General features: G+C 40.5%; 1 protein-coding gene across 2 annotated transcripts; it reads left to right on the forward strand.

Moving 5' to 3' along the window:
• Nucleotides 1-10,466: 10,466 nt before the first annotated feature.
• Nucleotides 10,467-20,105, forward strand: enc1 (ectodermal-neural cortex 1). Of its 2 annotated transcripts, none has more exons than XM_027007956.2 (4): nt 10,467-10,710; nt 12,176-12,475; nt 12,593-14,119; nt 19,846-20,105. In XM_027007956.2, the coding sequence occupies exons 2-3, from the start codon at nt 12,182-12,184 to the stop codon at nt 14,072-14,074; spliced, it is 1,776 nt and encodes a 591-aa protein (XP_026863757.1). In that variant the 5' UTR covers nt 10,467-10,710; nt 12,176-12,181; the 3' UTR covers nt 14,075-14,119; nt 19,846-20,105. The 2 variants fall into 2 exon arrangements, with proteins under 2 accessions (XP_026863757.1, XP_026863758.1); XM_027007957.2 differs by lacking the exon at nt 10,467-10,710 and adding an exon at nt 11,373-11,399.
• Nucleotides 20,106-20,451: the final 346 nt, after the last annotated feature.

The following is a 20,451-nucleotide window of genomic DNA, read 5'->3' on the forward strand; positions in this document are numbered from 1 at the left end:
GAATTAGGCCAACCATTAAAAGGTTGTTAGATGTGGGTGTGCTAGTGCTTTGTTTTCCAATTAGGAAACCAAATTCAGATCTGTGGCAGCTATTTGATCTTAGTAATTGGAGAACTAGTGACAGTTTTAGGTGTGCATGTCTGCCACTAGAAGGTAATATTCCCTTGCTTCATACATAGTAGAGCTGATCCTTTGTTTTTTTAATATATAAACCTCAAAAGGTTTTACACACAGATAGCTATCCTTGTTGATGTGCTCTGGTCAGTTGTCTCTTACATTTGCCTTTTTACCCTCTTCCTTGTTGTAGTATTAACCTTGTGAGTATGTATTTTATTTTAAAAATTAATTATTTTGGAATGCTACAGGAGTATTCAGCTTTTTAGGATGTTCCGAATAAGAAGTGACGTACAAAAAAAAAAAAGTATAAATGTCTGCTTTTTCTCTTTTTAGAATATGTATTACATTGTTTTTCAACAAACAAATGAAGGTGAAGTGGTCCGAGTAGTTAGCCAGACTGTGTGGCCATCATACAACAGTAGTTATGTTCATTAAGCCAGCAAAAATAAAGAGCAACCAGGACAAGGGTGGAGGCCCTTCTGAGTCAAAGTCATATACACTGCTATGGACTTAAATTTGTACCAAAATGTTTGAGAGAAGATAATTATATTATAATATTACACTTTGATAGGACCGTTAACAAACCTCACTGTACTTACCAGAACTAAATGCGTAGATAAACAGCTACCTTCAGATGTATGTGCAAAACACTCAAGCTCCATTCAAAACTTACTTAACGCTCTCCACATTCGAAACCTTTAAGTTCCCGCAAGCTATGTTTGTGCTCAGGTCCATCTGTTGGATGTAAAATACTAGAATGTTTAGAGTTTTGGTACAGCCAATCAGATTTCTAGTGGCTGTTCCATTGCACCAATAATGACATGGTTGGTGTGTGTGTGTGTGTGTGTGTGTGTGTGTGTGTGTGTGTGTGTGTGTGTGTGTGTGTGTGTGTGTGTTTAAATGTTTTTTACCATGGTATTGAGTCTGTTTGTAGCCCTTTTGACATTAGCTAGCTAGCTACATGGCTAGCTTACGTTCAAGAATCAAATAAAATCAAATCAAAGACACCGTCACAAAGAACCTTTGTGGCTAGTTATGTAATTTAAGGTGATTTCTGAGCAGATCTGGACCAGTGATATAACATTAGCTAGCTAACAAAGTTCAAATTAATAATTTTGAATTAGCTTTAGTTAGGTTTGCAGAATTCCAATTTAGCTAAAATGTCTTACTGTAGTGCATATAGACTAGTCTCATTAGCCGCAAAATTAATAGCTAGTTAATCCTCCAATCTTTGCTATGGGAATTTATTCTATCAATGGTACATTGATTTAGTACACACTTTAAACTTACATGCTATTGATTTTGTGACAAACTTGAGTTTTTAATTAAGGCACCTGGACATGAATATAACCTAAACATTTTTAAAAATGCATGCCTTTAAAATGTTTTTGGGTGAGTGATGACATGCAAACCTTTTTTTAATGATTGGTTCAGTAGTTTTCCTAAACCCAATCCTAACCATAACACATTAGAATGACAACATATCAATTTTTGCCAGAGGAATCTAGCAGTATAACTGAACCCCAGAATTCAAGAACACAGACGTTTAAATTTACTGGCTATCGCTCTTCATTCAAACTTGAGGGTGCTCACTTGAAGCTTGTTGACTACCACCTACAATGAAGTGTAACTATTATTGAGTAAGGCAGTTGTATGTCCCAGCATGGCAAACAAATGTTTATGATTGGTTAGGTCTTAAATTGAATCCCAACCCTTTGAAGAAATTGAAGAAAACAGAACGTGTGTGAGCCTAGCGCCTGATGTCCAGTGTTTGAATTGGGCAAAAACAAACAAGGGGGTGGAGGGGGGGCTGTTTCACCCGATAGAGTGCAGATGGGGAACTTTTCGGCGGGGGGAGACCATTTTTGAGAAATAGGTGGCATATAACGGCACAAGAAGTGATGTAGCTCAGTCACCACATCATTATACAAAAAAACCCAACAGCAAACACAGCTCACTTATCCCAAATAAATCTTTGTGTAAATTTAGGCAAAAAAAATTCTTATCATTTGCCTTTTTGTTTCTAAGCAAAATAGCCCTTGCTTCCATTTCTCCTGATAAGTCATGACAGGAATGACTAAGTGGCTTCAGAGTAGATACCCGCAATCACTCAGTATATATATCCACCCACAATTGCAACTTCTTTTTCCATCTGACACATACCAGCATTGGCCCAGATGAAGGAGTCATTAGTACTCTCAGTCCATTTCACCACAATGTCCATAAAGAGGCCTTAGTGGTTGCATATGACTTGCACAGTCCACACAGAGAAGCCTTTAAGGCAGATGTAGTTAGAACTCAAGAGACTGGGAGTGTGTGTGGAATCAGTGTGCCATTCACTGCGCCAACAATTCCAGGAATGCCTCCAATTGCATGAAAACATATTTTGATTTTATGCAATGCATCCCTAGTGTGTGTAATTGTTATACATGTTGGTGCATGGCACAGAAGTGCTTTAGTGACAGCATGCACACATTTGGCAGCAGCTTTGTTTAGCCTATGGATATTCCAAGAATCTGCAGAAATCCCAAGTTGTGTTACTCTAGCCTGGTTTTACTTCAAGCTACTTATTTTGTAAATGAGTAATCCGGTCATTTGATTGATTATGTCAAAACAAGCTTAGTAGCCTAATTGTAGGCATTTATAATTGTAGGCCTAATTGTAGGCATTAATACATTTATTAATGTACTGCTACTACTACTACTACTCTGGAAAATGCATTTAATTTCACTTAAATTATGCCATTTAAATGTGTACATCCACAAATTAACTGTACTTCAGTTGTGTTATATTCTTTGTTTCACATGAATGAAATGATTTAAACCCTGGAATAAAATTAAACATTATATATTTATGCTCAGAATTGAACTGAACGACCTTCATGGTGGGAGGTTGTGACATTACCCACAAAACCATGATACATACAGTTAATTTAATACTAGGACCATGTTAACTACATAACTCAAGCTAATAGCTTTGATTTTTGTTGACACTGAATGTAGCGTAAGTGATACAATTACATTTTATAAATAAATATTCATTTTCATGATTTTGTGTTTTTATATATGTAAAGGTGCTGTTGCTGTGTTTAGAACCAGCATGAACCAGCAGAAAATTGGTGGCCTCTATCCTTTTTGAAGTATAACTGCACATGCACTTCAAGTTAAGAAGCACTAAGTGAGTTACAAATGGGTTATGATACTCTTAAGTTACGACCATGTGTAAGTACTACATTAGTCACAAAGGGATTTGGAAATGCTTGTAATGCATTACAAAGCTACTTATGTGTTATGAACGTTTTGGGAAACCCATTACTATATTTTCCTATCCTCTGTTTAAGGTTATGGGCTCCATTTTCATAAACTAAGAACTTAGGCATAAGATTACAGTGCAGGAATGTACGGGTGTGGCAGAAATGTTGGGTTTATCTTAACGGACATCACATGAAGGTGCAGACAAAGAAGTTGGGTTAGATTGAATACATGATTAGCAGGCGTGCTTACACATACCACAACAATACCCGATCAGATTAACTCATCTCATCTCCTTTAAAAGTTGAACATGAGTCAGCGACAGCTCAGCAACAATTTTGTCATGTCAGCGAACCTGCACGAATGGCAGTGCAAACAAAAAAAAGAGGAAACAGACATACTTGTCAGGGAAGTACAAAGTCGCTGCCCCAAAACATATAGCTCTTATTACTGTTGCTGTATTATGATTATTATTATTATTATTATTAGTGTCAGCAATATTATTATTGTTGTTCACTGCAGTCAGAAAATTAATATTTACATAATTGTGATACAATGAATTCCTTAAATTATTTAAATGATATAATTATCCATGCATAATGACACATCAGCTGTCTGATGATAATCACAATATAATTGATATTCCTTAAAAAATGAGTTATATTTCATTGGGAACTGGGAGATATATTTTAGTGGGGGTAATGTTCATGGTCTAAATCCTGTCCTGAGAAATTGGACACGCCTGCTTGAAGTGAGAAAAATATCATGTGGCACTTGTTTTGTGCTAAGAGCAGGTCCAAGGATGCAGTAGTGTCAATGCTGTTTTAAGCCAAAATGGGCTTTTCTTTTGAAATACTGTTGCCTGGCTAATGTCACATTCGCTGTTACTCCTCTGCACCTACCATTTCACATTATTTTCTGTCCACCAAACGAATAAATACATTTGCATGTGCCATGTGAAATTAGTTAAATGGGGCATTAGGAAGATTTAATGTTGCACTCCACTTTTAAATTATATTTGTAATATTTGTAAGGTTTTTTATTTTTGGCAAAACCTTCCCAGGGCAATAGATCTAGGTACTGTATGTAATAAGTGGTATTACTCTTGTGTGAAGCATTTTGAGTTGACACAATAGGCCATAGTGTCCTGCTAGCCAAGATGAAAAACATTGTCGTGGTTACAGGAAAAGTCCTTTCTTAGTATTAGACCAGTTTAAGTGAGCCCAGAATGCGGCACCTAGAGTCCTTACAAGCACCAGAAAGTTTGACGATATTAGCCTGGTATTATCATCATTGCATTGGCTGCTCCTCAAATTCTGAAAATTCTCTACATTGCTTTGCTCCTCAGTATGCAAGTTAGGTCATCACACCTTCTTGGATCAAAAGGTGCTGATTATCTCTTACTACATAGAATTATGAAAGTCCAGCTGGAGGAAGAGCATTTTCACAAATCTCACAGCTTTGGAATAATCTTCCAGTTAGTGTCTGTGACTCAGACACAGTCCAGGTTAAAAAATGAACATGTTTAGTCAAGATTTTGGAAATGGATCTTTATATTAGGTAAATGGGTAGATCTTGGGGTTCATGCACATGTAGAATTAAGGTAAACTGAGAAATTAGTGGGGTCTTCTTGCTTCTCTCATACGTTCACACAGGTTTGTTGATGGTGAAGCAGAGGGGTCACTGATGTCTCAGGGAGACCTTCTGTCTCTCCTATTTTAGCTCAGCTGTTTTAGTTTGGCCCAAGCTCAACCCTGAAGAAAGGTCCCTGCTTTGTCTGTCATGAAAGAGACCATCACCCCTTGAAAGAGAGGGCATTGGGATATAGACTGTCACTCAGGAAGGTACATTTGTGTTCTGGCTACCATGCTGAAGACACTTTGGCATTGGCGTATGTCTGAGTATGTTTGCCATTGTGCACAACTGGATTTGAAGCTGGTATGGTCACTGGAAATGTTTAGGCTATATAATAACTACTTTTTATACCTTGTTTTGAGAACCATGTTCTCCAGATTTACTTATTTCAATTATTTGTTTCTGTGCTTGAGCCTGTGCGTGATCACGACTCCACCTGGCTGTAGTACTACCTGATATGAAGCCAGTGAAGGATCTTCTTGTAGTGCCGGTAATGTGCTTTCCCCTGCTTCATGGAGCTAGCTTCTTAATGACATATCTCATTTTTATGTGCCGTTCATTCTCTTTCTGTAGTAATTACCTGTCTTAGGTAATTCTGTCTAGTGTCACATTGAGCGGAGAGCAGGCGGACGCAAGTGCGGAGAAGAGCAAGATTTATTATGGGCAAATCCAGAGTCGTAGTCGTTATAGCAGTCCATTGTCATATTACCAACACAGAGAGCATGGGGATACATGATCAAACAAACAAAACACACAAAAGCAAACAGGGGAAACAGGCTATAACAAAGGCTAGGATAAACACAAAGGCATGGAGTACAAACTTATGGGCTTGCAAAAACAGCAAAACAACCAAACACATAAACACAATGAAGCCTAACAATGAACAGCCAAGACACAGGGAACACGGCAGGGTTTAAACATATTAATTTAACAAGGTAGAAACAAGGGACAGGTGTAAGCAATCAAACCAGGGGCGGAGAAAATGAAACTATGCACGGAACTAAAATACTAATCGGAGGGACTAATTGTGACATCTAGATGCTTGAGACACCACCTTTTAAGTAATATTTTATTAATAAAATTAAGATATCAGAGGGTAAGACCATAACTAGAAATGTGCGCACTTCCTGTGGTTAAATGGGCAGTCTATATATTGTGGTAACATTGCGATTTTGCATTTAAGTTGCATTTAAGTTTTGCATTTAATATCCAAACTCGCTACTGGTTTTGCTTTACATTTAAATTTAATCAGATTATAATACACTCACTGGCCACTTTATTAGATACACGTGCTCAATTGCTCATTATTGCAAATGTTTCATCAACCAATCACATGGCAGCAACTCAATGCTTTTAGGTATGGGCACGTGGTCAACATAATCTGCTGAAATTCGAACCATGCATCAGGAGGAAGGTAATTTAAGTCATTTTGAATGTGGCATGGTTGTTGGTGCTAGAGGGGCTAGTCTGAGTATTACAGAAACTGTTTATCTACTGGTATTTTCAGGCATAACCATCTCTTGGGTTTACAGAGAATGGTCCGAAAAAGAGAAAACATCCAGTGAGCAGCACTTCTCTGGGCGAAAATGCCTTGTTGATGCCAGAGGTGAGAGGAGAATTGACAGACAAAACAAAAACAATCGAAGTTTGTGGAAGAGCATCTCTAAATGCAGAACACGTCAAACCATGAAGCAGATAAAGCAGCAGATACAGCAGCATAAGACCACATCAGCTACCCCCCCCCCCCCCCCCCCAGGAACTGAGGCTACACTTTGCACAGGCACACCAAAATCGGACAACAGAAGACTGATAAAACATTGCCAGGTCTGATGAGTCTCACTTTCTGCTGTGACATTCAGATGGAAGGGTCAGAATTTGATGTAAACAACATGAAATTATGGATCCATCCTTGCTTGAGTCAACTGTTCAGGCTGCTGCTGATGTGATGGTGTGGCATAAATTTTCTTACCACATTTTGGGCACCTTAATACCAGTTGAGCATTGTTTAAATACCGCAGCCTATTTGACTATTGCTGCTGACCATATCCATTCCTTCATGATCCTTCATGATCATCTTCTGATGGCTACACCCAGAAGGATAGCACACCATGTCACAAACCACAAATTGTCTCAAACTGGTTTCTTGAACGTGACAACGAGTTCACTTTACTCAAATGGACCACAGTTACCAGATCTCAAACCAAGACTGCACCTTTCGGAATGTGGTGAAATAGGATATTTGCATAATAGACGTGCAGCCAACAAATCTGTGACAATTGTGTAATGCCATAATTTCAGTATCTACCAAAATCTCTGAGGAATGTTTCCAGCAGCTTGTTGAATCAATGCGACAAAGAATTACAGCAGTTCTGAAGGTAAAAGGGGGTCCGACCCGGTACTAGCAAGGTGTGCAAAATAAAGTTGCCTGTGAGTGGATATCTTTAGTCTGATATTTAATAAGAGCAACGTGATTCAAAAAATCATGTGATTCCATAATTATTTATGACTTTGTTTCAGTATCACAATACGCTTGCAGCATCCTACACATCAGCCTTCTGTACCCAATTCTGATCAAGTGACGTATATGGCATCATCATTTTCCGTAAGAAAAATACTGTGCAAAACTTTAGCTGTTTTGACACTCCAAGCCAACATGCAAGCGCAAGTACTGAATCTTTTCATTTATAAGAACTCAGTGGTTATGAACAGTGGCCTAGCTGAATGACTATGGATGTAGGGTTACTTTCCCCTACCAAAGTCTCAATGTTAACCAACAAAACAGAGAACGTAAAACTGCTGCAGAAGGAAAACTGCTATAGAAGGGAACTTATATAAAAAAGCTACCTGGTGGCTCCACCCCACGGTGCCGTAGAGTGATGACAATACTCTGGTGGAGAAATGTATAGTACTGAAGTTAGTGAACAGCTAAAGTTTCAGGAGTTAATAATGAAGCAGAGCTGCTTTTAATGCAACATCTATTTTTTTTATATTGCCTATATTTGCATCAGATAAATGCATTCTAAAGGTTATTACTTTTAACTTAAATACAGCAGCAAAAAGGTCACATGTTGCAGGGCACGTGACTGTTGTCAAACTTATGGTGTGCCATAGCTGTTAAATGTAAACTTACACTTTGTAGACTGTTTGACAGGAACATGTTGTGCATATTATATTCAGGGCCTATAATAGACCTACCATAACTACAACAATTAAAGTGACCAGGACAGTTAATCATTTCTGACATGTCTGTGGAGTGGCTTTCCACTCAGACCTCAGTTGAGGTAAATAACGTATATGATTTAAAGGTGTAATTAATATATTATAACAGATTCACTGAGTATTTATAATTGTGCCATTCAGTGTTACTACAATTAATAAAAGGTCTCTGTCTTTCAGCAAAGTACTCTCTTTTTGAGTTATCTGCTGTAAAACTATATAAAAAAATGTGTTCTTAAAATGTATCCAACTATCTCAACTCTACCCTAATATATGACCAGTTGTAGCTGAGCAACAGCAAATACAAGGTCATGCTTGTGGGAACCTATTTGCAGCTAAATATGGCTTCAACCAATCCCATATAAGTGGTCATTCAATCCTATTATTACCATATGTTTTGAGTCTTGAGGTTAGAATGGACTCAGCACTTTTGTTTGACTTTCATGTTCCTACCATCTGTAAGTCTTCTTTTTACATTTATAGAAATATATCAAGAGTCTTTGCCTCTTAATTATTGCATTTATTACTTCTAAGTGAAAGCAAAAATTACAGTATGTTCAACTCAGATTCATTATCTGTTTTTAAGAAAGATGTGGACTTTCCTTTGCATTAAGCTTTTTAAAATGTTTTATTTACATTTTTCAGTCATTTTATTATACTTTTTTATTCATTTAATTATACTTTTACTTGGCTACATTTTCACATTGTATTTTATTGCATTTCACTGTATTCTTATTTTATTTACTCGATTTACTCATTGAAATTTACTTTAACCTGTTCCATACTGTTTTCTGTTTTACTTTAAACTGTGAAACACCTTCAGATGACCATCCCATGAACATGTGCTAGCTGTATAAACAATATGCATTATTATTATGGTTAACATTATCTATAGTACTGCAAATGGAAAAACATCTTGGAGGTAGTTGTTTTAATCTTTTTTTTTTCTTTTCAAAAAGTCACTAACTTGGAATATCGACCTGACATCATTTCACAGCCAATCAAAAGTGTAGTGGCAATTGTCACACTTCATCATGGTCTCTGTGCTAGTTAAATAACATTTTGTTATTTAAGATATTTACTGGCTTGTCAGTGATTTTTCACTTCAGTGTCCTTTCATAGGTATGAAAATGGAGACTATTACAGGCTCTGAAATTGATTCTCATAAAGGCGATATGTCTGAGTTCCAGAAAAGCCTCTTGCTCTTTTTCCTATTACATTACAAGAAAGACAAATAGATAAAGAAAAGCCTGGTGTCACAGAATATGACGCTTCATTCCAGGGAACAAATAATCTATAGCACATGCGCAAAGAGACCCTACCACGCACAGACAAAGACTTTGGATTCACACACACACACACACACACACACACACACACACACACACACACACACACACACACACACACACACGCACACATGCACACATGCCAATTATTCCATATAAAACTTGCTATAGAAAGTACTTGGCAGAGAAGTGAACTCCCTCAAACTGCTGTGAGCGTTACAAGGATGTCTTTTGATGACTTTATGATGTTTTGTGCAATTTGTTTTAATAGTTTTTGCTTGTTTGTGCTTTAACACTACATGCATCATGCAGAATGTAATACAATATATGAAGTCACCCATCATTGCTTGATCAACAGAGGGCGCTATTACATTGTAAATAATCTCTTCTCTGACAGATTCAATTTATGAGCTAATTACCAATTCCTTTCTTACATGAACTAATGTGTTAATATAGGAAAGATTGGGAACTGTGCCAGGTCTCTACGACTGCTACGGCACTGTATAAAATAGTCCCTACAGTAAACCACCAGAAAATAATCTTGTCAAAGCTTCTTAAGATTGATTCTAAATGAGCAGTTAATGGGGAATGTACTACGCAGTTTATATAAAGTAGATTTATTATCTCCTTAGCGGGCGTCTGCCATTGTTCGATCCAACTGCTCTTTTAGTGGTTATCATTCATCTTTAATGATGCCTGAATTGTGGTTGCTGAATTTTATACCTACAGAAGAATCTTCACAGATGCTTGACTGAGGTATTAGTGGAAGCACTGCTTATCTCTCCGCTTCATAAACAGTAGCCCACCTATATCCTTTTAATGAAACCATCGCATGTCTAATCGTTCGTACTTTTCTCTCTTCATTGGACTTGAACGCATCCTCCCACCCCTGCCTAAAGACAGGCGCCCCGCCTCTATTTTTCGATTAAAACTCACCCCTTCGGCCGTGGTCAGGACAGACTGGCATGCGACAAGCGACTGCGAGGATCCCGACGTGTCCAAGAACACGACTTTGGCCAAGCCAACGACAAGAGCACAAAAACTTTTTTAAGCCTTGGCAAATAGGTCCATTAGATTGCAGTTGTTCGACCAGTTTTATACGGGTGCACGAGGATTAATCCCCTAACACATCGTGGCTGTCAACGGTTTGGCATGCTGGAGCGCTAAAGCGGACAGAATTGAACTCCTGCTTTCGCACAGAGGTATATACATTTATCCAAAAATTCCAATTACGTAAATTCCTTGAACTGTCAGACATATTAGCTTTTCCCGTGGCGAAGTCTAGGCTACATTAATTGAGCTACTGTCGGGAAGCCTAAACGTAGAGCGGCCGCGTTACCTGCAAGCCATGAATCAATCTTGTACTTTAAAAGAAAAGCAGCTATTTTAAATTGGAAACCTTGTTCGCTAAAAAGTTTATAGTTTGTAAATATCTGTCATTATGCGTACTTAATCTCCAGTGTGCGAATGTAGTCCAGTCTTGTGTTTTGCAAACAATGAGCTAGAACCACCGTTTAAAATGTATGGTTTCCAATGGATAAATTGCCGTTTTACATTATGAGCCATTTTATTGTCATAAAACCATTCGAGTTCTGCATCTTGTATATTGTATTTTAAAGCATGTTTAGCAAAGTTGAATTTACATTTAGACATTTAACAAAAATTCATATATTACGTAGGGTAGCCTATAACGGTCATATACTGCAATAAGCTTGGTTATTTATTTATTCCTTTGATATTGGGTAACAATTGATTTAATACGACACTACATACCTTCTCTTGTACGAGGCTGTTATAAAACTGTTGCGGAATGATTTGTATTGTGTCAGCACCGTGTTTTTTGCTCTTTCGCAGCTGTGACCAGTTTAAGTGAATTATCAGATGGCATCAGGTGCTATGTATCAACTTTGCTAGCGTCTTTAATGTATTTAGTTCGTTTACGGACTACCTTTGGGTCCGCAGAGCCATTAACGAAAACACAATTAAATCCGCCCAGAAGGGACGGTGACAGCCGGCAAGGACCAAAGGACGCGTATCGGTTACATGGAAATTACCCCTGATTGGATTTGAATGCGCGCTATATAGGCAACCAGATGGTAGCCGGTGACATTAACACACTTAATGATGACTCTGCGCTCAGTGGTCGTCTGCTTCTTGGTCTTGTCATAACTATGTAGAGTGGCTGGGATGTTTACTTTTGAAAGTTTTTTTTAATCCTCTTTTCCTTTCTTTTTTTCTCCTTTTCATCCGCCTTTGAACACCTGGTAATGATTAAACTTGCTGACATTCCTGGCGGCTAGACATCAGAGACAGATGCAGTGTTTTTTTTTTTGTGTATGTGTTTGCGGAGTGACATCATGTTCTGCTGTGTTTTCATGGTCTGACATGGCTATTTGCAGATTTTTGCTGATATTGATTATTTCATTTAATGACCCGCGACTAACCCTAAACCTACTCTGCAAGTATCTGCAAGCCAGAATGTACCATATCAGAGAATAAGCTTTTTAATTTCAAATTATTTCAAGCGTCTTTTGTTCAGTATCTTGTGTGCTCATTGAGTGAGTTTGTAAATACTAACAAAATATTCCAATCCCCCCCCCCCCCCCCCAACTCAGCAATGAAATGATGAGAAGTCATCTATTGTAACTGTTGCTGTTCCCCTCACAGGATTCAATGAAAATGTCTGTCTGTGTCCACGAGAACCGCAAGTCACGGGCCAGCACAGGCTCCATGAACATGTACCTTTTCCACAAGTCCTCCTATGCCGACAGCGTCCTGATGCACCTGAATGCTCTGCGGCAGCAGAGGCTCTTCACCGACGTTTTACTCCACGCGGGGAGTCGTTCCTTTCCCTGCCATCGGGCCGTGCTGGCTGCCTGCAGCCGGTACTTTGAGGCCATGTTCAGTGGTGGGCTGAGAGAGAGTCAGGCTAAGGAGGTGGACTTCAGAGACTCAATACACCCAGAGGTACTGGAGATCTCATAGTTAATATGGAGATCTCATAGTTAGTAACATAATATTAACAAATGTTCAGCATCTTGAGGTTTTATCAAATTAACATTAGTGTCGCTCTCTGTCAACCAGGTGTTAGAACTTCTTTTGGATTATGCTTACTCGTCTCGTGTGGTAATCAACGAGGAGAACGCTGAGTCTCTGCTGGAGGCTGGAGACATGCTGGAATTCCAGGACATCCGTGATGCCTGTGCTGAGTTCCTGGAGAAGAACCTTCACCCGTCAAACTGCCTGGGCATGCTCCTCCTGTCTGATGCTCACCAGTGCACCCAGCTGTCCCAGCTCTCCTGGAGTATGTGCCTCAGTAACTTCCCAGCCATCTGCAAGACAGAGGAGTTCCTGCAGCTGCCCAAGGACATGGTGGTGCAGCTGCTCGCACATGAGGAGTTGGAGACGGAGGATGAGCGGTTGGTCTATGAGTCAGCACTCAACTGGGTGAACTATGACCTTGAGCGACGACATTGCCACTTGCCCGAGCTGCTGTGCACCGTACGACTTGCCCTCCTGCCTGCCATCTTCCTCATGGAGAATGTCTCCACAGAGGAGCTCATCAACGCACAGGCCAAGAGCAAGGAACTGGTGGATGAGGCCATCCGCTGCAAGCTTCGTATTCTGCAGAACGACGGCGTGGTCAATAGTCCTTGTGCCAGGCCTCGCAAGACTAGCCATGCCCTATTCCTGCTAGGTGGCCCTACATTTATGTGTGACAAGCTCTACTTGGTGGACCAGAAGGCCAAGGAAATCATCCCAAAGGCAGACATTCCCAGTCCACGGAAGGAGTTCAGTGCCTGTGCTATTGGCTGCAAAGTCTATGTGACAGGTGGCCGGGGCTCAGAGAATGGTGTGTCCAAGGACGTTTGGGTATATGATACCTTGCATGAAGAGTGGTCCAAAGCAGCTCCCATGCTGATAGCTCGATTTGGTCATGGCTCAGCTGAACTTCGTCACTGCCTCTATGTGGTTGGGGGACATACAGCTGCCACTGGTTGCCTTCCAGCATCGCCGTCTGTCTCCTTGAAACAGGTGGAGCAGTTTGACCCAGTTGCCAACAAGTGGAGCATGGTTGCACCTCTACGTGAGGGCGTCAGCAATGCAGCAGTGGTCAGTGTCAAGCTCAAGTTGTTTGCCTTTGGAGGAACGAGTGTGGCCCATGACAAGTTGCCCAAGGTGCAGTGCTACGACCCGGTGGAGAATCACTGGACTGTGCCGGCATCTTGCCCACAGCCATGGCGCTACACGGCGGCTGCTGTTTTAGGGAACCAGATCTTTGTGATGGGGGGCGACACAGAGTTCTCCGCCTGCTCAGCCTACAAGTTCAGCAGCGAGACTTACCAGTGGACTAAAGTAGGTGATGTTACGGCTAAGCGCATGAGCTGCCAAGCAGTTGCCTCGGGCAACAAACTGTACGTTGTCGGCGGTTATTTTGGAACACAGCGCTGCAAGACGCTAGACTGCTATGACCCCACATTGGATGCCTGGAACAGCATAACCACTGTACCCTATTCCCTAATCCCCACTGCCTTCGTCAGCACCTGGAAGCACCTCCCAGCCTGATGGCTCCATGCCTTCACTCCCCAAGACCTTCTTTTTTCCTGTGAGGTGGGTATACTAAACTAAAAGTGACTTGACCAGACAAATTCCACCGTAAAGATGCACTCACCCTTAAAAGTACTTTTCTAGCAAAACGATATTCATGAAACCTCCATGAAGAGGTTTTATGAAGAGAAGAAACACATTTGAAAGCATTGCTCCCAGAAACACAAGGGAATTCCAGTATATTGGTTTAATGAGGTGTGTCAAGTCACTGTCAACTAAGGTCATGAACCTGTTAACATAATCTGTTAATGGATTGTTTTTCAAGGCATAAGTTTTAGCTTCTAATAGGATAATATGCCTGTTGTCACATAACCCTGTCCTAAAAATAAATGACAGTGCAGTGATGCTCATCATTGATTTATTTTAACACTTTTTTCTTACTTGTCTGGGAGTGTTCCAGATTTTAAATATACACATTTGGCATACACATTTGGCATACACTCTTATCCAGCACAACTTGCAATTTCAATCATGCTACAGAAGTGGGCGAATGTAATGTTAGGAGTCTTGTCCAAGGACTCTTATTGATATAGCTAGGAGCACTTGCCCAAATAGTAGCTTGATCCCCAGTCCATCACAGGGGAGGCCACTACACTACAATTACAGTTCATAAAAAATAAATGAATTATTGATTTATATTCAACTGTGCTTTGTGTACCAGCTATTTCTTGATGATGCCTTCTTTGTATACAAGAAAAGATTTTCTTATTAAATCAGGACCAGACCTTTGCCTCAGTCATTTAGAGAGAAAAGGGCCATATACTTTTGAATATCAGCCAGTTTTGACAGTTTGCACATTAATTTATAGATCTGTCCTTCTGCCTTTTTAAAAATCTGTTTAGATTAGTTTCACTAGCTTCATAGTGTGTGTGTGTGTGTGTGTCCAGCCCGAGGGGAGTGGGTGGATTGTCTCTGAAATGCTGAAATGCTCACTAATGCTCACTAATAACATGCCGGAACAGTCAATGTACTATAGCTAAAATTAATTGGATTGTAATCTCTGTAGTAATTTAAATGTAGTCTCCATATGTCACTTTTGGGTGGATGTTAGGACTGCACTGAGATGATTTTGGAGAGTACAGGCTAATGTGCTGTATAGCTAATCTGAATGCTTAGGTAATTTCAGGGTTGCCTTGAACAAAGGGACCCAACAGGCCAGAATATATTCCTCAGCAGTGGTATGTGCTTTGATTCAGGATTGTGTGTGTGTGTGTGTGTGTGTGTGTCTGTGTATCTGTGTGTGTGTACTGACTGGCCAATACAGAGGCTATGCTATCAGATCTGCTTCCAGCTTTGAAAGAGCAACAGTGTGAGTGAAACAGATAGAGACAGGGGTGGAGAGGTTGAGAGAGAGAGAGAGAGGTGAGTCATATCGAAAGCTTCTCGGAGGTTGATAGAAGTCACGGAGCTGAAGATTCCTCTCTTTCTGCTATGACACACACATAGCAAAACTGGCAAGCGCTACATGCTGCATTTGAAGTTCAGGGTGTGTGCGTCGGTCATACACTGTAACAATTTCACACGGGAAATTTCGATATAGTGATTCGTGAGGTGTGTGTCTGTGTGTGTGTTTGGGAGATGTCTTCTGGGATGCCTGAATGAGTTATGGGTGTGCTGTGTGGGGCGTAGTACCAAGGGTAATTGAAACAGAATAGAAGATTTTTATTGTCCCTGAGGGGGAAATTTGTCTAAGGGTGGAGAGAGAAAGGAAGGAAAGAGGAGAAAGAATAAGAAAGGAGGCAAGGTAAAGACAACAGAAATAGAGAGAAAGAAGAGAGAGAGAGAAACAGAAGAGGTGGAATGAGGGAAAAATTAGATTAATGGTATACATGACGATACGTAGTGTGCTAGTGGAGGGTACAGTCTAGCGCCCGGGACTTGATGTGATTGGTGAATATGGTACAGCAGTGAGGGGAAGGGGATTTATAAGAGCTCTTGTATAAGGGAAAGTAAAGCATGTGATGTTTGTCTGAAACACGTATAAAGGCCAAACATTTCTTTTTTTTAAACAGCCGAATTTGCACTGGACACCTGATCAGAATTTAAAGTTTAGAAGAGCCGTCAAATGCCACGTTGTTTTGGTGTATAGGATGCCAGAGCTCATTCTAATATAATATTATAATATCTTCCAGGGAAGAAGATTTGTTAACAGTGTACATACTCAGACTCTGAAAGTGCCAAATCCATCTGCAATTAATTTAAAGGAGGGGAATCTAAAAGGAATGATGTAGGGAAACAAACAAACAAAAATTTCTTAGAAAACCTTCTCATGACATGTTCTCGGGAAGCATGCACGCAATCATATGAAGAGTATGAGGAAATGGATGCGAGAAGAAAAAATATCCCATCCTCCCATGACAGCGTGGCCTTTTTCTGTTGCACCTCGGCACTCATGACCTCCCCTGCATGGCTCATCTGATTGTGACAAAAAAGACAAAATATACACTCAAGGGCCTCCTCCATGTGCCTCGGGACCTGTGGGTTAGCCAACCTAACGAGGCTGTGCTATCCCTCCTTCCCTGGACCCCTTCACATGGGAGAGATATGAGGATACAGCTCTGTTTTTTAAACTAATAAATGATTAAATGAAGGTGGTTGGATGTGGGGGCGTGAGGGGCTGTCAGGAAAACTTACTCCATTCCTGACACCAATCCCACTTCCTGCCCTTCCACCAAGCGTTTGAACATTCATCTTTGCTTCTCAAAGGTCTCGGTGGCCAAGGCCCGCGTATGTGTGGCAGTTGAATGCCACCTACTTTGACTGGGCAGATAATTTCTTTTGTCCTTTGGGACATTCCTATGCATTTAAATGGCCATGAAGTGTTCTTAAAAGCTGTCCTCTGCTCTCCCAACCCCTCCCCTCCCCCATAAGAAGGGGATGGGAGATGGCTCACCGCTGGCCAGAAGAGTGGGAGGGGAGAGAGGAGGAAAAGGAGGATGAGAGGAGAGGGGGTGGTCTGGAAAAGGGAGGGTAAACAAAGCTTCTCTCTCGTTTTTTAACCCCTCTTTGCTGACTTTTTTTTCACACTCTTCTTCCCTTTACTATCTCTCCCACGGGAACTTCACAGACAGCCTCCCCTTCCTGCAAGGAAGAGTGGTTAATTTCTCTCTCTCTCTCTCTCTCTCTCTCTCTCTCTCTCTCTCTCTCTCTCTCTCACACACACACACACACACATACATAGTTCTCACAGTTTCCTTTCTTTTTTCCACTGAGAAAAGCCGAGAATCCTGATGGGCTTCCCAAAACCAGTTTGTTTGAAACAACAGCTACATACATGACAAATCCATTGCAATTAGTGTTGTTGACCTCAAGCCAGGGGGCAAAAGTCTTATATCCTTAAAATATCCATATTCCTAAAATATCATAGAGGGTCATGTGAGACCCATGTGCTTTTGGACACACTAACCAGTAAGCTTTCTGGTCTTGTTTTCCTAAGGGTAGTGTGTATTGTTAGAAAAGAACTAAATTGCAATCATTTTGAACTCCATACACGCATTTGCTTGGCGAAAATAACAAATGACTATCATATGATTGGCTCATAAGCCCACGTGCATGTGTGCGCGCGTGAGTGTGTGTGTGTGTGTGTGTGTGTGTGTGTGTGTGTGTGCGCGCGCCTGTGTGTGCAGGAGGCATGTCAGGCATGCACTGAAGGCTGCAACGAAGGGGGAGGTCATTAGCGCAAGCCAGCCCTACTCCACTGACAAGCAGCCCCATGCTGTCTTTAAGCAGGACTCATGCTCCAGGGAATGCTTTGTCTCCAGAACAAACCCTGTGGTAGCTCCACATACAATGGGTGAAAGGATCGTGGACTGGATGTATAACGGCAGGGATGGATGCATGGATGGGTGGATGAATGGGTGGGTGGGTGTGCAGTTTAGCTTTAGAGTTTAGATTCAGTTTTGGTTTTCTTCTCAGGCTTTTATAGGCATGCTTGCTAATAGCTAAAGACTAGGACTTGACCCCAGGGCTCAGCTAATTTTCACACTGACGGGAAATCATTTCTCTAACTGTTTAGTTAAAGTGTATATAAGTGTGGGATTAAGGGACAGAGAGAGAGAGAGAGAGAAACAAAGTAGCATTAAGTAACATCTGTCATTACTTCCTGCATGGCTTTTAGTCAAAGCAAGGGAGAAAGTTGAGGGTGAGACAGAGATGCTCTATTGTGAAAAATAATTTCAACAAAACTATTAAAATACAAAATATAATCCCAAATTGCAATGATTATAACCCAACATGAAAAATGACTGAGCTTTCTCGGAGAAGGGTACACAGTAAGCCTTGTTTCAAAATACTCACACCAACCCCTACACATGCAGACCTCTGTTTATATAATATCTTATTATTTTGTTGATGTTACTTTTATTAATGCAGATACTAATCAGCTTTTTAATATGTATTTTCTGAAACTTTCAGGATTTATTGTACCAATAATCCATCTTAACTAGAGCTTAATAATATTGTACTAATAAAGCCATCTTAACGAGAGAGAGAGAGAGAGAGAGAGAGAGAGAGAGAGAGACTTGATGGGAGAAGAAAGATGTGGCAAAAATACATCTTCCAAAAGAGGGAGGTGAATCAGTGATGGCTAGCTAACACCAGTCATACATCATACCCTTTTTTACTGCTCATTGTTCCAGCTAAGGCACTCAGAGAAAGATATGTGACTCAATCGCAAAGAGAGAAACAAATGATCATTTTAGCTGTCGTTAACATGACATCCTGTTGAATATTGAACTTTAAATCTATTCCTAATGAGGAACTGCTGAAACAGCACCGTAGCCACCCAAGGGCTAGCTCTCAGCATAGACAATCGGTGTTTTAGCTGTAATGTAGTAATGTAATGTAGTAATGAACTATAGTAATTTGTAGTTTTTAGTTCATGCTTCATTATTGATGGCAATTTCTCTTGCAGCTCTTAAATCTTAGCTAGGCAGTTTCCTGTTAAGACCTTTAAAAATTCTTCTCACAAGCAGTCAGCACAGGGTCACTAGACCCACTGCCTGGCCAAGCAACACAACAGCAGATTCAGTCGCGGCACGAGTATCATTAGGTGACGCTTTTGCTTTATTTGTTTATTTCTGTTCTTTTAAAATCATATTTATATTATTCTCCTACATCTGTTTCTCTATATTTTCTTATTTGTAAAACACATGATCACAGTGATTGCAGTGTAAGAAAGGTGCTATATAAATAAACCTGCCTTGACTTTTTGTGAAAGAGAAGACCAGTTTCCTAGCTGTTGTTGAGGTGACACTGTAACTAGAGTCAGCATGGTACACCATGTTGTCTATGTTTATGTGCCCGCCCCAGGGGATTTGCCCTGGGTCCTTGGTCGGACAGGTGCGGGTCTGTGACCTGTCCTTCTCCATTTGTTTGTCCTCGAGGGCGACAAGAAAAGAGGGCAACAAATGGCCAGGCTCAGGATCGCGCGTCTGGATATGATCCTACAGACTTGTTATTCTTTCTTGGAGTGCAGGACCAGACCTGAGCGTGTGTGTAGCTGTGCATGTGAAATGGAAGTGTTTCTGAAAAGGGGGTCTGCTCTACTTTGTTTATGGGTTCCTTTAGTAGAATTCTGATTGATTCAGTCTAGATGGAAGATTTCATACCTTAATAGTAAAAAAAAAACTAGCAATTTGAAAATGTGTCAAAATGTAGAAGTTCAAAAGGGCTTCAGGGTGCTCAAACTACATTGCGTTTTCTGATGTTGTTGTCTCTTCTCTTTACAGATTCCCTGTTTTCCCATTGTTATTGTCTACTGGATTCCAACTGTGAAGATTTTCACCTTCCTGTGCAATTTCATCAAAAAAAGTTTTTCTTCTATTAAAAGCTCTACTTTAACGTTTAACATGTCAAACAGTGAAGCTTTCTTTTTCCTGCTGCAAGCTAACAAATATGTGCTTCAGAGAACCTTCGGCTTTGAAACCTTTACTTTGCAACGGCAACTCATTTTTGTGGCTCCTCAGAACATTGTGGCTGCCGCGACAACTGAAGAAACCGATCTCTGCTCATTCTAAACAGACTAGTCAGCATCTAGCATGTTTGTATCATATCCATTGTGTCAGTGTGTTGTCCCTTTGTACAATGCCGAGACTAAAAATAGACTGCCCATTTGAAAACGTGGGTGGCTTTAAAGAGCAACCTGAAAAGGAGACAAACAATGCCAACATGTGATTCCGGACTTTAGGGTGGATGGCTGAGAACCTTTCCTTCTCTGGCATGCTTTTCCAGTTCTTGGTGCATCGAGAAGATGGGCTCAGTGTTGGAGAGCTGAAATGGAGAGAGTCTTCTCTGAGCAGAGAAGGCACCAACTGTCCTGTTCTGTCCCCATAAAG

The sequence above is a fragment of the Electrophorus electricus genome, chromosome 5 (assembly GCF_013358815.1).
Source record: "Electrophorus electricus isolate fEleEle1 chromosome 5, fEleEle1.pri, whole genome shotgun sequence".
Taxonomy (NCBI): domain Eukaryota; kingdom Metazoa; phylum Chordata; class Actinopteri; order Gymnotiformes; family Gymnotidae; genus Electrophorus; species Electrophorus electricus.